At 40.9% G+C, this 18,992-nt stretch overlaps 4 protein-coding genes across 4 annotated transcripts; 3 read left to right on the forward strand and 1 right to left on the reverse strand.

Annotated features, from left to right (window-relative positions):
- Positions 1-1,728: 1,728 nt before the first annotated feature.
- On the forward strand, positions 1,729-5,183 carry LOC115663167 (receptor-like protein kinase THESEUS 1). Its single transcript, XM_030585204.2, has 2 exons — positions 1,729-2,019; positions 2,115-5,183. Exon 2 carries the CDS (start codon positions 2,353-2,355, stop codon positions 4,870-4,872), a length of 2,520 nt encoding a protein of 839 aa, XP_030441064.2. The 5' UTR covers positions 1,729-2,019; positions 2,115-2,352; the 3' UTR covers positions 4,873-5,183.
- A 416-nt stretch (positions 5,184-5,599) lies between these two features.
- Positions 5,600-6,703, reverse strand: LOC115664005 (uncharacterized). Its single transcript, XM_056311387.1, is given in 3 exon segments — positions 5,600-5,840; positions 5,843-6,102; positions 6,105-6,703. Coding segments are annotated over 3 exon segments (822 nt in total). The 5' UTR covers positions 6,601-6,703; the 3' UTR covers positions 5,600-5,774.
- A 2,006-nt stretch (positions 6,704-8,709) lies between these two features.
- On the forward strand, positions 8,710-9,947 carry LOC115663156 (phytohormone-binding protein-like). The gene is made up of 2 exons (XM_030585193.2): positions 8,710-9,114; positions 9,533-9,947. The coding sequence occupies exons 1-2, from the start codon at positions 8,937-8,939 to the stop codon at positions 9,811-9,813; spliced, it is 459 nt and encodes a 152-aa protein (XP_030441053.2). The 5' UTR covers positions 8,710-8,936; the 3' UTR covers positions 9,814-9,947.
- Positions 9,948-14,425: 4,478 nt separating this feature from the next.
- LOC115663146 (phytohormone-binding protein-like) lies at positions 14,426-15,552 on the forward strand. The gene is made up of 2 exons (XM_030585188.2): positions 14,426-14,749; positions 15,098-15,552. The coding sequence occupies exons 1-2, from the start codon at positions 14,572-14,574 to the stop codon at positions 15,382-15,384; spliced, it is 465 nt and encodes a 154-aa protein (XP_030441048.2). The 5' UTR covers positions 14,426-14,571; the 3' UTR covers positions 15,385-15,552.
- The last annotated feature ends 3,440 nt before the right edge of the window (positions 15,553-18,992 follow it).

Below are 18,992 nucleotides of genomic sequence, written 5' to 3' on the forward strand. Positions count from 1 at the left end.
TCGCTTTTCCCATCCCTCATCTCGGACGAATCGAAGCAACTATCTCTCTCTATCGTCTAATGGGCGGTGGCACACGATACTCGATTCGTGCCATATGATACGCCTGATTTGAGGTCGCAACTATTAGGTTGAATCAATAATTTCCTTAATCGCAAGCGAATCTATCTATTCGCTAACTAATCTACGATTTCTGATACGTATCTATTGATTCAATCCATCCAATTCTTTTATAATACACTCAATTCTTGATTCGTTACGCGGTAATAAATGAAATGACAAACGAAGAATTGTAATTGCTATTCGAATGTAATTTTTATTTGGGTCAATACCATGAAAAATCCAAACTGGTATACCTGTGTCAATTTTACTCTCCGTTAGTTTCCGTTAAATTTTACAGTCAAATTTCTAAATTGGATAACACGTGGCAATTAATGGGTATACAAGTTTGGGATTTTACCCTCCGTTTGTCACAGGTGTACCGGTTTGTGATTTTTCGTGGTATTAATCAAATTTAACGGAGGGTAAATTTGTTACAAATGTACCGGTTTATGGATTCAAAAAATTAGTTTGTGATAAATTTGTCACATGCGTATCAATTTGGGGTTTTTGATGGTCAAAAAATTAATTTAGGATAAATATATTATATGTATCCCCGTTTAAAGTGTTTCGTGGTATTAATCATTTTTATTTTACCAAAACAACACGAAATTATATCCCCTCTCCTGCGTAGGGTCATCACTTATGCTCGAAATTACAATCACTCTCTCTTTTTTTTGTGTTAAATCACACGGCTTATCTCGTCACCGTCCGCTCCGCAAAAAGCGCATCGCGAGACAGATTTCCAGCGCTCCAAGAGTAGAATCCGAAGACGCTTCATTTTTATCACCGAGCAAGCAGAGGTTAAAGATGCGACGGAACAAACGTAAGACCCGACGCTCACGACCGGCGCGAAAGAACCCGACCCCTCGCCCTCAAGGACCGCCGCGAACCGTGGAGCCGCCCGCGCCTCCCCTCCCCCCAGCACGCCGTCACGACGCCGTTAAACGTGTCTCCTCCCACTTCTCTAAGCCGCGTATGATCAGGCCCCACTCGGGCCGCTGGTCCCAGCACCGCAAGTCTTCCCACCAGCGACGAACACAGTAGAATAATCTCTTTCGTTTAACTGTCTCCGTCCCGCATTAGCAAAGATCCAAAAACACACAGATGTCATCTTCTGCTTTCTAATATGAAATTTCCCAAACCTTTTTACAGAGATACCGGAGCATCACATCCATATCGTAACCAAGAGATAATGACACAAATAATTCCTAAAGTTTGATCCAATGTGTAACGTGATGTCCGAACTTTTAATTTATCTAACGTGATTTTCGAATTTTTAATTTGTTCAATACGGTTCTCAAACTTTTGATACATGCTCAGATTGATCCCCGGACTACATGAAAATCTTCGATATTTTCCCTAGACTTGAATTAGTGGAAAGATGGTAAAGGGCAAGACTGAACATGTATCAAAATTTCATGAATCATATTGAATAAATTAAAAATTTATGAATCATATTACATAATAAGTTAAAGTTCAAGGATTATATTTATGTCATCATCCCAAATCGTCCAAAGAAAAAAAGCAAAAGATCTTCACGTAAAACAGCTGGGATTCATGGATGTGATGCGAGGTCATATGATTGAGAGAGTTTATAGTCTTTTTTATTACAACGCTCCTGTTTCCTATCGAATGGGTCGTGGGGTCCCCATTTTCGTTCTTTCACTCCCCGGGAGTAGATGACAGCCTAATCAACAGCCTGGAAAAGGTTGTAGCCGCTTGCTGTGGAAAAGCTTCGGGGCTTTAATGGCTGCTCTCTTCTCTTTTCGCGGCGGCATGGCGTTCCTGTCATGTAATGTGGAGTGAAGCGCTTCTGGGTTTGGCCTCTCTCTCGCTCTGACTCGGACCCTCCTTCTTCTTCCACGCCGGCCGAACTCGGACTCGACTCGACTCACAGAGCATTCTTGCTCCTGCCAAAAGGTGAGAGCCCTGAGAACACCTCTGATCTTTTCTGTTGTTTCACGCGTGCCTGTGCTCATCTTCGAAACAATGCTTAGAGGGTTGCATTTCTCCAGCTGCTTGGTCACTTTTGAGCAACTGGGTAAGTGAGGATTCGGATTTTTCAAGATTTTGGACCTCTCAAGAGCTTGATCGTTCTGCTTTGTGAGTTGGGGGGTTTCCAGATCTTGTTGAACTGGAACTCAACCTCTTTAGTGATCGCTGATTTGTGATTTGAGCGAGGGAGGAGTTGGGACGGTCATTGTTTTCCTGAAAGTTGGGGGATTCGGGTTACTATTAATAGACACGGTGAAGATGAAGCTAGAGAAGTCGGTCACCCTGCTTCTTGTAGCTGTTCTGTTCGAGATTTCATGTCTGAGATGTCAAGCGGCATTTGTGCCCGCCGATAATTACTTGATATCTTGCGGTTCTCCGCAAAACATAACAGTCCAGGGTCGAACTTTTGTCCCCGATTCTGTGCTGTCTTCCCTTGTGTTAAGAACGGGGAATGCCATTGTTGCTAGCTCCAACACTAGCATTCTGTCTCCCATCTACCAGTATGCTCGTGTTTTCTCCGGCATAGCCTCTTACAAATTCAATATTGAGCAACAGGGCCGCCATTGGGTCCGCCTCTACTTTTACCCTCTTCCGACTTCCGGCCATGACTTGACAGCTTCCCCTATAACCGTAGTCACCGATGATTTTGTACTCCTCAACAACTTCACTTTCAAGAACTATAATGGTTCCTACATGTGGAAAGAGTACGCAATCAACGTGACTTCAGATATGTTGAGTCTCACTTTCATCCCTTCAAACAACTCGGTCTCTTTTGTAAATGCGATTGAAGTCGTCTCAATCCCAGATAAAGTGCTGCCTGATGAAGCTCTTGCTGTAAATCCATCTGCCCCTTTCAGCGGCCTCTCTGAACTTGCCCTTGAAACAGTGTACCGTTTGAATATGGGGGGTCCACTGCTCACTGCTCAAAATGATACCCTTGGAAGAACTTGGGAGAATGATGTGAAATATCTCCATGTCAACAGCTCTGCCGCAAATGTGTCTATCAACCCTTCGTCAATTAAGTATCCTGTCACAGTCACGAAAGACATAGCGCCTAATTTGGTATACGCGACGGCTGAAACCATGGGAGATGCCAATGTTGCTAATGTGAACTTCAACATAACTTGGGTCTTCCGTGTTGATCCTGACTACAAGTATTTCGTGCGGGTGCATTTCTGTGATATAGTCAGCAAGGCCCTAAATTATCTCGTGTTCAACCTCTACATAAACTCCGACATCGCTCGGGGAAGCCTTGATCTTTCGACCTTAACTGGTGACTTGGCCGTGCCATACTACATGGATTTTATCGCTAACTCTTCCGACGGATCGAGTACTTTTACTGTTAGCGTAGGTCCAGACACTTCGTCCGATGTCACTGATGCCATAATGAATGGGCTGGAGATCATGAAAATCAGCAATGAAGCAAAAAGCTTAGATGGGTTCTCTTCTGTCCGGAGCCTTCTTCCTGAGTCGTCTTCAAAGAAGAACAGGATAGCAATTATCGTTGGCTGTATTGTTGGAGCTCTGGTTGTCATGGCATTTGGTGTTTTCTGTTACTGTTGCTTGGCAGCTCGGAGGTCAAAAACAGCTCACCAGCCACATCCATTGTTACCACTGCCTTTATATGGAAATTCCCAGACCATGACCAAGATGTCTACAACCTCTCAAAAAAGTGGAACTGCTAGCTGCATATCTTTGGCTTCCTCCAACCTAGGAAGGTTCTTCACATTCCAAGAGATCCTAGATGCGACCAACAAGTTTGACGAGAGCCTGCTTCTTGGTGTTGGTGGCTTTGGCAGGGTGTATAAGGGAACGCTAGAGGATGGAACTAGAGTGGCTGTCAAGAGAGGTAACCCAGGATCCGAGCAAGGGCTTGCTGAATTTCGAACTGAGATCGAAATGTTATCTAAGCTCCGCCACCGCCATCTTGTTTCTCTTATTGGCTATTGCGATGAGCGCTCAGAAATGATTCTTGTGTATGAATATATGGCAAATGGGCCACTCAGGAGCCATCTGTATGGAACGGATCTACCTCCTCTTCCATGGAAGCAGCGCCTAGAGATCTGCATTGGGGCTGCAAGGGGACTGCATTATCTCCACACAGGTGCAGCTCAAAGCATTATTCACAGAGATGTCAAGACAACAAACATTCTATTGGATGAGAATTTCGTTGCTAAGGTTGCTGACTTCGGCCTCTCGAAGACGGGGCCCGCACTGGATCAGACTCATGTCAGCACTGCAGTTAAGGGCAGTTTTGGTTACCTGGACCCCGAGTACTTCAGAAGGCAGCAGCTAACTGAGAAATCTGATGTGTATTCCTTTGGAGTTGTTTTAATGGAAGTTCTCTGCACTAGACCTGCTTTGAACCCAGTACTTCCAAGGGAGCAAGTGAATATTGCAGAGTGGGCGATGAGCTGGCAAAAGAAGGGTATGTTGGATCAAATTATGGACTCGAATCTTGTGGGGAAGGTTAACCCAGCATCTCTCAAGAAGTTTGGAGAGACAGCTGAGAAATGCCTGGCTGAGCATGGAGTTGATAGGCCGTCAATGGGGGATGTGCTGTGGAATCTCGAATATGCCCTCCAGCTCGAGGAAACATCCTCGGCTCTGATGGAACCGGAAGATAACAGCACAAACCATATTCCGGGCATTCAGCTGACGCCACTGGAGCCCTTCGATAACAGCACGAGCATGATAGATGGCGGAACTGATGATGATGCTGAGGATGCTGCCACAAGTGCTGTGTTCTCTCAGCTGGTAAATCCTCGTGGAAGATGAGAAGAAACCTCCTGAATCAAAGGATGGAGGTTTTCATTTTCGTTTCTTCTTCCTCGTCATTTTTCTCCTGTTCTTTGGCTGATTATCTCATGGAGTTTGTGTAGACTAGAGCTAGGTGCTGATCGAATTATGGAATGTTTTATAAGTGCAACTTCAAGATTCTATTGTTCTTGTGATTCTCAATTTGTCTGGGTATTGGATGCCCATGTTCTTGTTAGCGATAAGAAAAGGTAATGATTTGGTTGGATTTATACACTTTCATTTACAGAACAAGTACAAGGAATAAAGACAGTCTGAAATGATTCCTCTTCTAGATGTTTTCTTGTACAAGTATTCTTGTTGTCTTTTGATTTCTTTACGATGCTTGAGGGATACATCTGGAAACTCTTCCCGAGTCCTCTTCTCCAAACAACTACAACTTTAGACCCATTTTGTTAGTTCAAGGAGACTGGTGATGATGGGCCATATAATTACCTGCACCCTCTTTTGATGCAAAGTCGTATGTTCTCATACGGTACACAGTTCCTCATGTCCTTTTCACTAGTTTTTGCTATATTCTGTTCGCTGTCGGTCTCTTTTTGAACTGTATGCATTAGTGGTAGATCATAGCTCTACAGTTCTAGCAACTTTTAAGCTCGATTTCTCGTATGAACTTATGTTTCAAACTGGAGGACAAATTATGATGTTTTTGTTTCCCCTTGGAATGGCAAGAAGCTAAGTTGGAGATTAGTTTTAGGGTCTTTCTAAGACACAAGGCAAAACGGTGTGGATAAGAGATACGGCATTACGGTACTAGGCCTTTTATTCTTTCCCTTAATTGGATTATTAGGGGCGAAGCAGGAGCATCTGACATGTTTTGTAATGATAACGAGTGATGATATTTCTGACGAAGACATTCATTTTTATAAACTCGTGCCATCACCAGAACCGGTGGAGACACCTCTGGTGCAATCCAATGTGCCATACTGGTAGTAGTTGCCAATAAGCTCTCTCGGTCCTCATTATCACTTCCTGGAGCGTAAAGGCAAAGCTTGCAGTCTGCAGAGATAAGTGAAGCAGTCCTATACTGATCTTCACCTCCCACCACAGGCAGAGCCACACCGGGCTTTGCTGGGTTCACACAATCGGGCTAGGTCCATCCGACCGCACCGTCCACCTTTGGCAACAGACAAAAGAACCTGAACTGCACTTCCAAGTGAGCAAAGCAATCATCAGAAGGCAACATATATTGTGAATCCTATCATCTTCTTTTGTAATAGGGAACACGTTCACCATAATCTCAGCCATGTCTTCTAAGGTCACTGTTACACTGTTCTTGCTCGATACTCTCTCAACCTTTATGTCTTCGGCCTCAGAGTACCATGTGGACAGAGGGTTTTGTGGTATTCCTATTTCATTTCCGTTGTGAGCGAAAATCAGATGATCAATCTGATCATCCCAAGTCTCGGCTCTTGTTGCTTCCAAGATGAAGGACTGGGAGTTGAAGAGGATTCCGAGTGCCTGAATCCATGTGTTGCCTCGGGCTCGACCGGCTGGTCTATGGCCAATGAAGCGCGCATTGATTTAGAGGGCAGGGTCCGAAACTAAACTGAAAGTTTGGTTGGTCTTGCCGTGGAAGTAGAAGACAATCCCATCTCCGTCAATGAAACAGGGATCGTAGCATGACGAGCCAAGTCCGATGCAGTTCGGCTTGCGGTCTGAATTTTGATCTCGAGTCTCGGTAAGCATTCGATGTAAGAAGCATAATCGCTTGCTCTGAATCAGTTGCAATATAGGGATCAACAGAGGTTATCTTACTTCTGCATTGGGAATCGCAAGTCGGCGAATTACAGTCGACATATGGGAAAATTGTTCAAAAAGTCCTAAATCTATTGCACTTTTGCCAAGTCAGTCCTAAATCTTTTAAGTTTACCAATTGAGTCATAAACATTTTCACTTCTTGCCAATTGAGTCTATCCGGCCAATTTTGGCCGCTTGGAACTGACGTGGATGCTATCCGGCCAATGCTAACTTGACAATTTTTAATATTTTTTTTCGAATTTTTAAATATTATTTTTCCTTCTTTTTTTTTTGGCCTTCTTCCCTTTGGCCGGATTGGCCAGAGGCGAGGGCCGACAAGGTCAACCTCGCCAACCTCTAGCGAAGGCAAGCCTCGCCGGCCCCTAGCTGGGTGAGGTCGAACCTCGCCCGAGCTAGCCGTCCCGACCCAGGGGATGGCGACGGCGACGGCGATGGCGAGGTCGACCTCGCCTTGGCTAGGCGAGGTTGGCCTCACCTTGGCTAGGCAAGGCCGATCTCGCCATCTTCGTCGCCTGGGTCGGGACGGCGAGGTCAGGCGAGGTTTGACCACGCCCAGCCAGGGGCCGGCGAGGCTCACCGTCTCCAATGGCCGGCGGGGGCAAGCTTCACCAGAGGTCGGCGAGGTTGACCTCACCGGGCCTCGTCTCTGGCCAGTCCGGCGACCTGCCAGAGCGAAAAAAGGCAAAAAAAAAAAGAAAAAAAGAAAAGGAAAATAATAAAAATATTAAAAAATTCAAAAAATATTAAAAATTATCACGTCAGCGTTGGCCGGATGGCCAGCGCCAGTTGGCGTCCACATCAGCTCCGTGCAGCCAAAATTGGCCGAATAGACTCAATTGGCAAAAAGTGAAAAGGTTTAGGACTCAATTGGCAAACTTAAAAGGTTGAGGACTAAATTGACAAAAGTACAATAGGTTTAGGACTTTTTGGATAATTTTTCTGTCGACATATAGCAACGTTTTCTAGTCATTTGAAATGGTTCATATGGGCTCTCCGGGCATTTAAATGTGCGTGGAAAGCAGCGTGTCCCTGGTCGGTTGCAGCAGACGTAGCCGTCGAACTAAACCTGTTGAACTGAAAGTCCCACCAAAATTGCTAGTACAGTGAGAAACGTATAGCCGCTGATTTTGACCATCTTTGAGAATGAAAAGAAAGTCTCAGAAGCCAGCTAGCCAAGGGAATATGTAAAGCTGAAATCCCATCTGTGTGGTACGTATTTACAGTACTCTAATTCACATTTCTTGCATGCATCGACAATGCTCTTTATGTTTTTCATTTTAGCTCCATGGAGATCTGCGACGCGCGGTTGACTCTCTTAAACACTTTATGGTGGGACTACACAAGCATATGACATTTCTTCATCCGAAAGAACTGGGGGACAAACAGAAACACATGGACAATGCCATATTCTTCTTTAAATTCGACCCATATAAAAAAGAAAAAGAAATTGTAGAACTTCGAGTTCCGGCAACAGAACCATCAGAGGGTACTTCATATATATGGTTCACGTCAGAGCTTTCTAAAGAAGCAGCTGTTTCATACGATCCAACAAAGTAGTTGTTCAACCTAAAGTGCTTTGCAAGAATTAAGAACTGAAAATGCTTCACCTGTTTCACGAGGCTCGCTTAAAAATAGAAAAGAGACAGTACACGTTATAAAACACGGATGCCTCTTTGCGTGACTTATTGAAGATGACGTACTGATGTCGTTCATTTGACATAACAAAGAAATTTCCTTGACGTTAGTTTCATGTAAAGTCATTCTCGAGGCAATAAAACAATTCGAAAGGGGCGCTGTATCTGGTCAGTACGCATCTGGGTTAATAATTCCAGCCAAGAATGCACAATGACCAATAAGAGGTGTCACAGATTAGTGCGACGACAGTACGCACAAAAATAAGCGATAGGAAACTGAGGTTGAAAGATGGCCAGACCGTTGCAGAAAAATTAAGGTTATAAAAGCGACAGCATTACAGTATGCACACGCTACCAACCACTACTTCAGTCTTTTACCAGGCGACAAGAAGAGAGATAAGAGGTATCTAATTTCCACACGAAACCATCTCTCTGCACTTACAATGAAAGATGCTCTTTTTTTGTCCCTTTCTCAGTACTCTTTACTACTCTTTATATGAAGAACAATGCCTCTTTAGCATAACAAAAGAAGAAGAACAATACCTCTGTATTGTTACCAAAAGTAACAGTCACTTCAAGATTATCACCATATTGCAATCTCCGTAAAATTCTGGAAGCTAAGTGCTAACGATGAAAGAAGCCAAGACTCAAGTGACTGCCGATGTCGGGATTGATTCACTGTGGAAGTGTTTGTCCAAGGATCTATACTCTATAGTTCCACAGGTCTTGCCAAACCTAGTGCAGAATGGAGAGATCATTGAAGGAGATGGTGGCCTTGGTTCGGTCATTCTTTTCAATTTTGGCCCTGGTGAGTCACAGTTCTTTTCTTGCACTCATAAAAGCGAAAACTCAAGAATGGGCATGCCGGATTGAAGTCAATCACGTTAGGGTTAGGGATCTCATGTGGGTTGTCCTAGTCTTTTGTTGGACTCCATCTAGGCTTTATGTAAGATTTGCCAGATGTTGATGACTAGTTCAATCTATCACACCAAGGGTTTAGCAGCTGAAGCAGTGCATCTCTGTACTCTTGGCGATGACATTATTTCTTAAATCAAAATAGGAAAGCATTTAGAAAAGTGAAGCTTTTGTCATAGCGGAGACTTGTATAGGCATTGTGCTAAATGTATCCTGTAGAGACCTATTTCACAAAGCATGCACTTTCATTTTTCAAGATCTATAATGAGGGTTAGTTACAGTCCATTAACATTTTCCCAAATAAACTTCAGATGTGCCAAATATGAAGTACCAGAAGGAGAAGATCGTGGAACTCGACGAGTCGTTGCATCGAATCGGGTTACAAGTGATAGAAGGGGGTCACCTTGATCTTGGCTTCACCTTTTACAAAACTACATTTCAACTTACATCAATTTCAGAGAAGCAGACACTGGTGGATGTGGTATATGAATTGGAGACGGAACAAGCAGTCCTGCCCTCACAAACCACAGCCGGCGCACTTGCATGCATCAAGGGCCTTGAGAACTATTTGTTGAGTACTGATACTAAGTAGAGTTAGACCTATCACAGTTCATCTCCGGTTTAGAAAAGAGCAAGGATAAATATTATAGCACGTCAAAAGAGGTGAATCAAAGCATATTTGATCCTATCTGCATCAGAATAAATACTTGTGTATTTTCCCGTGAATACTTGTGTGATTGAAATTGTGATTTAGTTTTGCAATAATGATTTGTTTTGTGAAAGAGAATTCATAATGATATCTTACCATTAGGCAGAGACGAACACATGAATCATAAACACATCTTCAACAAAAGAGAAAACGAGGACCATGATCATAGGTATCTGCCATCTTTGGTACACGGGACAAGAGGAAACAAGACAACAATAGTCGACCAACACAAAAATGAGCATCAGCCCAATTAAATCGAATTAATTATCCGTAACACTAGAGAGTATATAACTTAACTAAACATACAAACCAAAAAAGAACATGACAAATTCTTTCACGAGCATTACCCGGACTTAGAAATTTATCAACTACTGTTGACTCGGGAAATATAGAAACCATTGCTCTAGTAATAGTGCGAAAAGGCTTAACAACATAATTATTACTTAATCGGAGAGTGAATGTGTTTATCCTTATCAGTCTGGTACGGTATCATTAACTTCTTAACCTAATGTACGAAGATCGACCAATAAACAGAATTTTCAATTTTCGATTCATCAATATTCAGTGTTTCTATCTTTCGAATGAAGAGCTAGGAGGGGCTACCACACTCAATAAATATAAGGTGCTCAAAGAGTACCGGACGACTGAACACCCCGTCGTTGAGGACAAACATATCAGGTGCGTTCATTGGGTATTGCACATGGGTGCGCGACGATTGATATAGAAAACTTTTGCCTCCTCGTTTGGGTACGCCGAACATTCGAACGGGGCAGGTTGTTCCAAGTCCGTTGCAGCGGCTCCTCGGAGAGCTGCAAACTGCTTCAATGCTGTTGCCGCCGGGTCCCAAACGATGGAAGAAGTCTTGCATGGTTTCATATTGGACAAGCATCAGCAAAATGGTGACTACGCAGCTGACCCTGAATCTTAACAACGCCATGATGCAAAACATAGCAGTGAAACGAAGTGACGGATGGATGGATGCGGCATGTTAGAATGTTGTCTCCGGTTTAAATCTGTGAACGAAATCTGACCTGAGATTAATTATTATTCATGAACGTCCAAATATCCCAAGTTGGAGAAGGGTTTTCTTGTTTTGTCTTGATATCAAATTATTGGCAAGAGTTACCGGCCAAGCAAATAAAAAAGAAAGAAAGAAAGTCCACTTGGAATTCATTTCCTAATTCTACTTCTTTTTTTTTCTTTTTTCTGTCATATTTCTAACTTTCCTTACTCTTTAACTTTTGCTTTGCCCTTTGCAAATGGCTGGAGTTGAACCCCGAACCTGTCATACTTGCATTCTACCCCCAATCCCTTTACCAGCGGGGCCATATGCCTATTGGCGTGTGGACTTCATTGACTACCCAAGTTTGGGTTTCTTCTTGCTTTTGGATTTTATATATATATTATGGCTTAATACCTTAAAAAACTCTCAACTTTATGCCTAGTTTTTTTTTTTTGGTAAGGTAAGAATAATTTTATGCCTAGTTTCAATTCTACCATAAACTTTTTTTCGTCTTATAGAAAATCTTCAACTTTTGGTCCAATCCTAATTTTGCTTGAACTTTTTTTTTGTTTCATAAAAAACCACCAACTTTATGTACAGTCCCAATTTTACCCTAAAAAATCACATAAAAAATCACCAACTTTTATCTCATAAAAAATCACCAACTTTTACTTGAGTCTCATATTTACCTTTGTTAAAACTCCGTCCAAAATCACCCTTAGTAATGTCATTGCTCTAGTTTTTCCCCGAATTTCATATCCAAGAAGACATTTTGGAGATGAACTTCCACATTAGCCCAAACGACGTCTTCTTGGATATGAAATTAGGGTATAAACTAGAGCAATTAGGGTTGGCCTACTTCAATTGCTATTACTCTTATGAGAGTTTTCCTTCCATCTCGCTCGGGGATCTTCGATTTTGCATTCAGTATTCATTCTCTCGTGCTCGGGAGTCTTCCATCTTTTGCGGTCGGAGAGCTCGCGCTCAGAACGCTCGAACACCTCACGCTCGGGAGTTTTTTCATTTCTCGGTTGTCAAGAGAAATTTTGAATGGAGAGTTAACGGGGATAGATTTGGGACTCAAATAAAAGTTGGTGGTTTTTTGTGAGATAAAAAAAGGATTAAGGTAGATTGAGACTGGACCTAAAGTTTGAGGTTTTTTATAGGAGAAAAGAAAGTTTAGGGAAGAATTGAGACATGATCTAAAGTTGGAGGTTTTTTATGAGACGAAAAAAGTTTAAGATAAAATTGGGGTTAGACCGAAAGTTTGGGTTTTTTTTTTTAATGGTTTTAGGCCTATATATTCTTAAGGGTTGTTTTATATGTCTTCGTTGGTTGATAAGTAGAGGGGCACAAATCCAAGTTTGTTGACGTCACATCTCAAATCCTATAAAAAATTGGGAAATGGTACTGCCGTCCTTCTACCCGAAAGTCACAGCCTCAATTACAAACCTAATATCAATATATATAGAACAGTTACTACTCTTGAATTGCATAAAAGAGATCCAAATTACTAGGGATATTATGTGATTAGTTCGTATCCAAAATAGAAAATTCAACTAAGCAAACTTTATCCAACTACCCAAAACTCTCCGCCAATAGCGCTGTCGTTTTGGTTGTCGCTAGCTAAAACAAAACTAAAAAGATCGGAATGAATGAGGCAAGCAACCACAGTTGAGTAATGCATATCTTTTTTAAGCAGATCAAACACCCATTATGCATATACAAAATCAAATCGAAACTCCTTCAATATAAATGCACAGTCTCGTATACGTACAAGATCAAAACGAGTTTTAACTTTTCAACAAAGCTTTATACATATCACAAAAACTCATTTTATCAGTAATATCAAAGCAAATATCAACAGTCTAGTCCATTAATTAATCTCATCAATTCACATATCAATTCTCTATTATATTGATCAATTTCATACTACACATCAATGGTCTATTCCATTGATCCATCTAATCAAATCACATATAAAATAGTCTATCTCATTGATCCATCTCAGGCTTAATATTCAACCATAGTCATGACACAACGCCTGGTGACAAGGCGGCCAAGATTTCTCTCCTTGGCAATGTCTACACCTCTTATTAGCCAGTGGCTCAACTCAAAAGGATATCTTGAAACCAATATGCATACGCAAAAACCCCTATCCGGTACAGTGATATTAAGCATTAAACCATCATCCTCCAGTATCAAATATCCAGTCCAGAATCAATCTCATAAGTTAGATACATTTTTACAAACCTATATTTCCTTTCACAATAGAATACATTTCATAAATCAGATTTACAAATCAAAACATATAACCTTTTTGCAATCCCTTTCATAAAGAATTTCTCAAACCATTTCATAATAATCAACTCAGAAATCGTTTCCAAAATGCTTTCTATACCATTTCAAATAATCAAAAGGGTAGTAAATGCATCTTAATGAGAAAAATTGTCTAAAAAGTCTTAAACTTATTGCGCTTTTGCCAATTCATTCATAAACTTTTCGATTTTGCCAATTGAATCCTGAACATTTTCATGTTTTGCCAATTGAGTCCATCCGGCCAATTTTGGCCGTAAATTGCTAACGTGGACGCTAGCCATCCTATATTGAATGAAAGGCGCTAATGTGGGTAATTTTTAATATTTCTTCGAATATTTTTATTAATTTTTTTCCTTTTTTTCTTTTCTTCTCTTTTCCTTATTTCCTTATTTTCCCTTTTCTCTTCTTTTCTTTTTATTTTATTTTATTTTTCATTTCTCTTTTTCCCTTTTTCACCCATCAGTCACTGCCGGACCTCATTGACTGCCAACCTCAAGACCCTCACCCAAGGCCAGCAAGGGCAGCCCTTGCTAGCTCAAGCCTGGGTGTCCCTCGCTTGAGGCTAGAGAGGGTAGCCCTCGCTTGATACCGGCAACCTCCATAGGCCATCGACGAGGCCCGGCAGTGGTTGGCGAAGGGAAAAAGGAATAAAGAAAGAAGAAAAACAAAAGGAAAAAAAGAAGAAGAAAAGAATGAAAAGAGAAGAAAGTAAAATATTCAAAAAAATATCAAAATATTATTAAAAATTATTTACGTCAACGTTTGCCGTGTCACGTAGGACGGCGAGCGTTCATGTCAGTGATTTTCGTCCAAATTGGCTAGAAGGACTACATTGGCAAATTGTTAGAAGGTTTATAACTAAATTGATCAAATTGAAAGATTTATGACTAAAAATTGTCATACAATGGGTTTATGGCTTTTTTTGGCAATTTTCCTTATGATGAACAGTATGACTTGTCATAACTTAGTGCCAAAATATTATGCACCATATAAGCCATAGGAAATTGCGATTGAAAAGGATGGCCAAATAGTTTCAGAAAGATTAAGATAATACGAATGACAGCATCACAATATGAACGAGCGGCCAACCACCAATACTGTCTTTATCAGGCAACAAGTAGAAAAAGAAGAGGTGTCTAATTTCCACATGAAGCCATCTCTCAGCAACTGCGATGAAAGATGCTCTATCTTGTCCATTTCTCAGTCTCTTTGCATTTTTAACTGTAAGAGTACCTCTGTGTAGTTACCAACGTAACAGTCACTTCAAGATTATCACCACACCGCAATCATCTCCAAATTCTGGAAGCCAAGTGCCAACAATGAAAGAAGCCAGGACTCAAGCGACGGTCCATGTCGGGATTGACTCATTGTGGAAGTGTTTGTCCAAGGATCTGCTCTCTATCCTTCCACAGGTCACGCCAAATTTAGTGCAGAATGCAGAGATCATTGAAGGAGATGGCGGCCTTGGTTCAATCCTTCTTTTAACTTTTGGCCCTGGTGAGTCACATCTCTTTTTTTCCACTTCTAATTAAATGGGAAAACTCAAGAATGGGCATGCTGGATTGAAGTCAATCACGTTAGGGATCTCATGTGGGTTGTCCTAGCCTTTTGTTGGGCACAATCTAGGCTTTATGTAAGATTTGCTAAATGTTAGACTAGTTCAATTTATAACATCAAGCATTTAGCAGCTGAAGCAATGCAAGCTTTTGTGTAATGGAGACTTGCAGCGGCATCATGCTTAATGTATCCTGTGGAGACCTGTTTCAAGAAGTATGTAAATTCATTTCTTTTATTGTATAGCGAGGGTTATACTGGCTATTAACATTTTTCCAAAATAAATGTTAGATGTGCCGAAAATGAAGTACCAGAAGGAGAAGATCGTGGAACTCGACGAGTCTTTGCATCGAATTGGGTTACAAGTAATAGAAGGGGGTCACCTTGATCTTGGCTTCACCTTTTACAAAGTTTCAAATCAACTTACAACAATTTCAGAGAAGCAGACACTGGTGGATGTCATGGTTGCATATGAATGTGAGACAGAAGAAACAGTCTTGCCCTCAGAAACAACAGCATCTGCACTTGCATGGATCAAGGGCCTTGAGAACTATTTGTTGAGTACTGATACTATATAGAGTTAGACCTCTCACGGTTCATCTCCGATTTAGAAAAGAGTAAGGATAATATTATAGCACGTCGAAAGAGGTGAATCAAAGCATATTCGATCCTATCTGCATCAGAATTGGTGTGTATTTTCCTGTGAATACTTACGTGATTGAATTTGTCATTCAGTTTTGTATCAATCTAACTTGTTACAGGAAAGAGAACTTATAATGATATCTAACCATTAGGGAGAGATGTACACATGAATCATAAACACATCTTCAACAAAAGCGAAAACGAGGACCATGATCTTTTGTATATGCCATCTTTCGTACACAGGACAAATTGGAAACAGGACAACAATAGTCGACCAACACAAAAATGATTATAATCCCAATAAAATCAAATTAATTATCCATAACACTAACAATTATGTTAACTAAACATACAAACTCAAATAGAACATGACGCATTCTTTAATGAGCATTACTCAAGACTTAAAAATTATCAACGACTGTTGACTTGAGAAATGCAGAAACCTTCAATCTAATAAAAGTTTAAAAAGGCTAAACAACATGTACTTATGAATCCTATCATCATCTTTTGTGATAGGAATTACATGCACCATAAACTCTGCTGTATCTCTCGAAGTCACTACTACACATCTTGTTTGATATCCTCTCAACCTTTATGTCCCTTCCTGGGGAGTGCCATGAGGAGAGTGGACCTTCGGTTATTGCTATTTCGCTTCTGCCATACGTTAAACTCAAATGGTCAATTTTGGCATCCCAGGTAGCAGCCTTTGTGGCTTCTAGAGAGAAGGAACGGGAGTTGAAGAGGATTCCCAGTGCTTGAATCCATGTGCCGTTGCGGGTCCGGCCCATCAGTTGGTGGCCAATGAACCGAGCGTTGATTTGGAGGGTGAGATCTGAAACGAGGCTGAAATTCTGGTTGCTTTTGCCATGGAAGTGGAACACAACCTCATCCTGATCCGATTCCTTTGCAGTTCGGTTTGTGATCTAATGCAAAAACTATCGATATCAATCATTTTTTTTTAATAAGCTCAGGATCTTTTCCTATGTGTTGGTTAATAAAACTCACTTACAAAAAACTTTGCTCTAGTGTAGTCGCTTGAGGGAACCGAGATTTCAAGTTGGGGTCATAATTCTCAGTCGAGTCTGACTATGATACTTTTTCTCTAGGGTAAACTAGATATGTGTATCTGGTTTTATATTTAGGAAAGCTTAGTCAGTCAGGTGAGTCCTACTTTCCGAACAGATATACATTAACATCTATCTGAGCTGATAAATTTACAAATCTTGATCATTTTCGAGAAAATGAGACGAATAAACTCATCTTCCAAGAAAACCAAACGGATTTTGCTCAGCTTGAAACGAAATCGCTCAAAGTATAGCAAAGAGTAAGGATTATGACCTATCTTACGTCTGCTTTCGGAGCTGCAAGTGGGCGAGTTGCAATTGACGTAACATGATTTCCCTTTTGAATTCGTTGAGTATGGGCTACGACATTCGGATGGACATGAAAGCACCCTTCGAAAGCAGCGAGTCCAGGGAGTGTTGAACAGAGGAAGACCCCCTTTGGGTCAACTGAAAAACGTATCCTGCCATTGAACCTTTAACAAACAGCATCAAAAGTAGCAACCTACGCAAGCTGATTATTCTTGGCCTTTCGTTCTGAAGAATACAAAATATGCAATTTGCTGCGAATGATTCAGCAGAAGAGAGTGTTGGAAATATGGGATAAATTGATGGGTGAATGAATGAGAAATTGATGCTCAAAGAACACCCTTGAGTTGGAAGTGGGAAATGGAAAAACACTAGTTCCACATTGGAAAAGAAAGAAGGCTATGGAGTATTTTATATACAGTTACACTTATTTGAAGTGGCAACTATCATAGCACAAACACTATGCCTCGCGCGCAGGCGCAGGAGGTGCAAATCCGACGCCCGACAAGCTGATACTTGGGCGCGAGTGCGCATGACCGAAAAGTGGGCCTCGCGACGAGCCCAATTTTGCCTTCTGATTTAATTTTTTCAACTCAAACTGTTACGAATTTCGTAACGTGCGGCAGATTTAATCAGCCGTTATTCCCATGCGTATTGATTTTATAACGGCAGATTTAATCGTTCCGTTATTCGTATTGATTTTGTAACGACAGATTTAATCAGCCGTTATTGCTCTCCCATTCTATTTTTATCGAAATCATTCTTCCTCTGTTTTTACGATTCTCTGCATTTGCACGGTTTTCGATAGTGTTCAGTTCCGCAATTTGTTCAAGTTCGCCAGAAACTTTGAAGTGCTGATTACTTCTTAGCCGTCAACCGTTGTATCCTGGGAGACAGACGTTCACGAAACCTCAGACGCGTCCTGAGGGGAACGAATCTGTTTTAAGGAAACTGTGTCAAACACAAGCCTCGGTATTCATTTGTATCGATTCCAACTTTGTTATTGCAATTTCATTTATTTGCGATTCTGTATTGTTTGTAATTTTTATACTAATGCCGATTTGAATTATGCGACAGAGAGATCTTGGTATATATAATTGTGTCTTTACAGAGCTCAGCAAGTGGACAGTTCTTGTGTGCTGTTCAATTAAAGTTTAGCGGGCTCCTTGAAGTATTATATATTTCTTTAGCCTGCAGGGCTTTGCAGGAAAGGCGAAAAAGATATTGTCAAACCTAGTTTCACTTCTCTAAAATCGACTGAATCTCCATTTTTCTTTCGCCAGAGACCAGTCTCAAATTGACAGAATACTCACTTTCGGTTTAAGAAAGATACAAAACTAGAAGAAGACCATTGACCACGCCTAGCTGGCTAGATTGAGCATTTGAAGCCAAGTAAGCAAGGGCTCACATAAACTTTTAATTGTAACTTGCGTTTAGATATGATCATAATCGCATGGTTGGCTCTATCAATTCTTTACTGTATACGACTCCGAGCATATGAAATTTCGCAATATAGGCAAGATTCTCTAACTTCATGCCTAAAAGATAGTTGATATTTTCATAAAAGTGTTGGTAAGTTATCAAAGGATTTTTTGAAAATCACACGACCGGTAATTTTTTTTATCAACACTATTTCGACGCTTATCGACTCTTTTACAAATGTACCGGCATTGAAAAAATTTCCATCTTCTTAAACGGAACATAGTAGAATCATCCTAAATGTGCCTTTTCTTCTAAGATGAACACCTCCTATCATTTTGTAAATTTCACTCATCCTTCGAGTAGCGTAAGGAACACCTGGCCCTAAAAAGAAGAAATTCTATCTCTGCCTTGTCTACAACTCTATTGGTCGTCCCAATAGATCTCAACTTGCGATGCATTCAGCCATAAACTTCATGGGTAACCTCATTCAGTTACAACAATGAAAAACCTGTTATATAGGAACACAGATGGAGAGATAGAATCCACATCCAAAGTACAAATTCATGTGCTTTATCTATAATTTCAAACATTGTCAGAGACCAAAGCAATATGTGTTTTGTCCACTAATGAGACAATGCAAGTTTGCAGTACGTAAATGTTTTATGCATGGAAGAAAGACTTGTTGCGGATAGAAATTCGAGGGTATTTAAAGAAGAGAAGCTCGTCATAAACAAATAAAAGGAGAATCTGAG

Source organism: Syzygium oleosum, unplaced genomic scaffold (assembly GCF_021117445.2).
Source record: "Syzygium oleosum isolate NSW1041296 unplaced genomic scaffold, Sole_v2.1 Sole_v2.05, whole genome shotgun sequence".
NCBI classification, from domain to species: Eukaryota; Viridiplantae; Streptophyta; class Magnoliopsida; order Myrtales; family Myrtaceae; genus Syzygium; species Syzygium oleosum.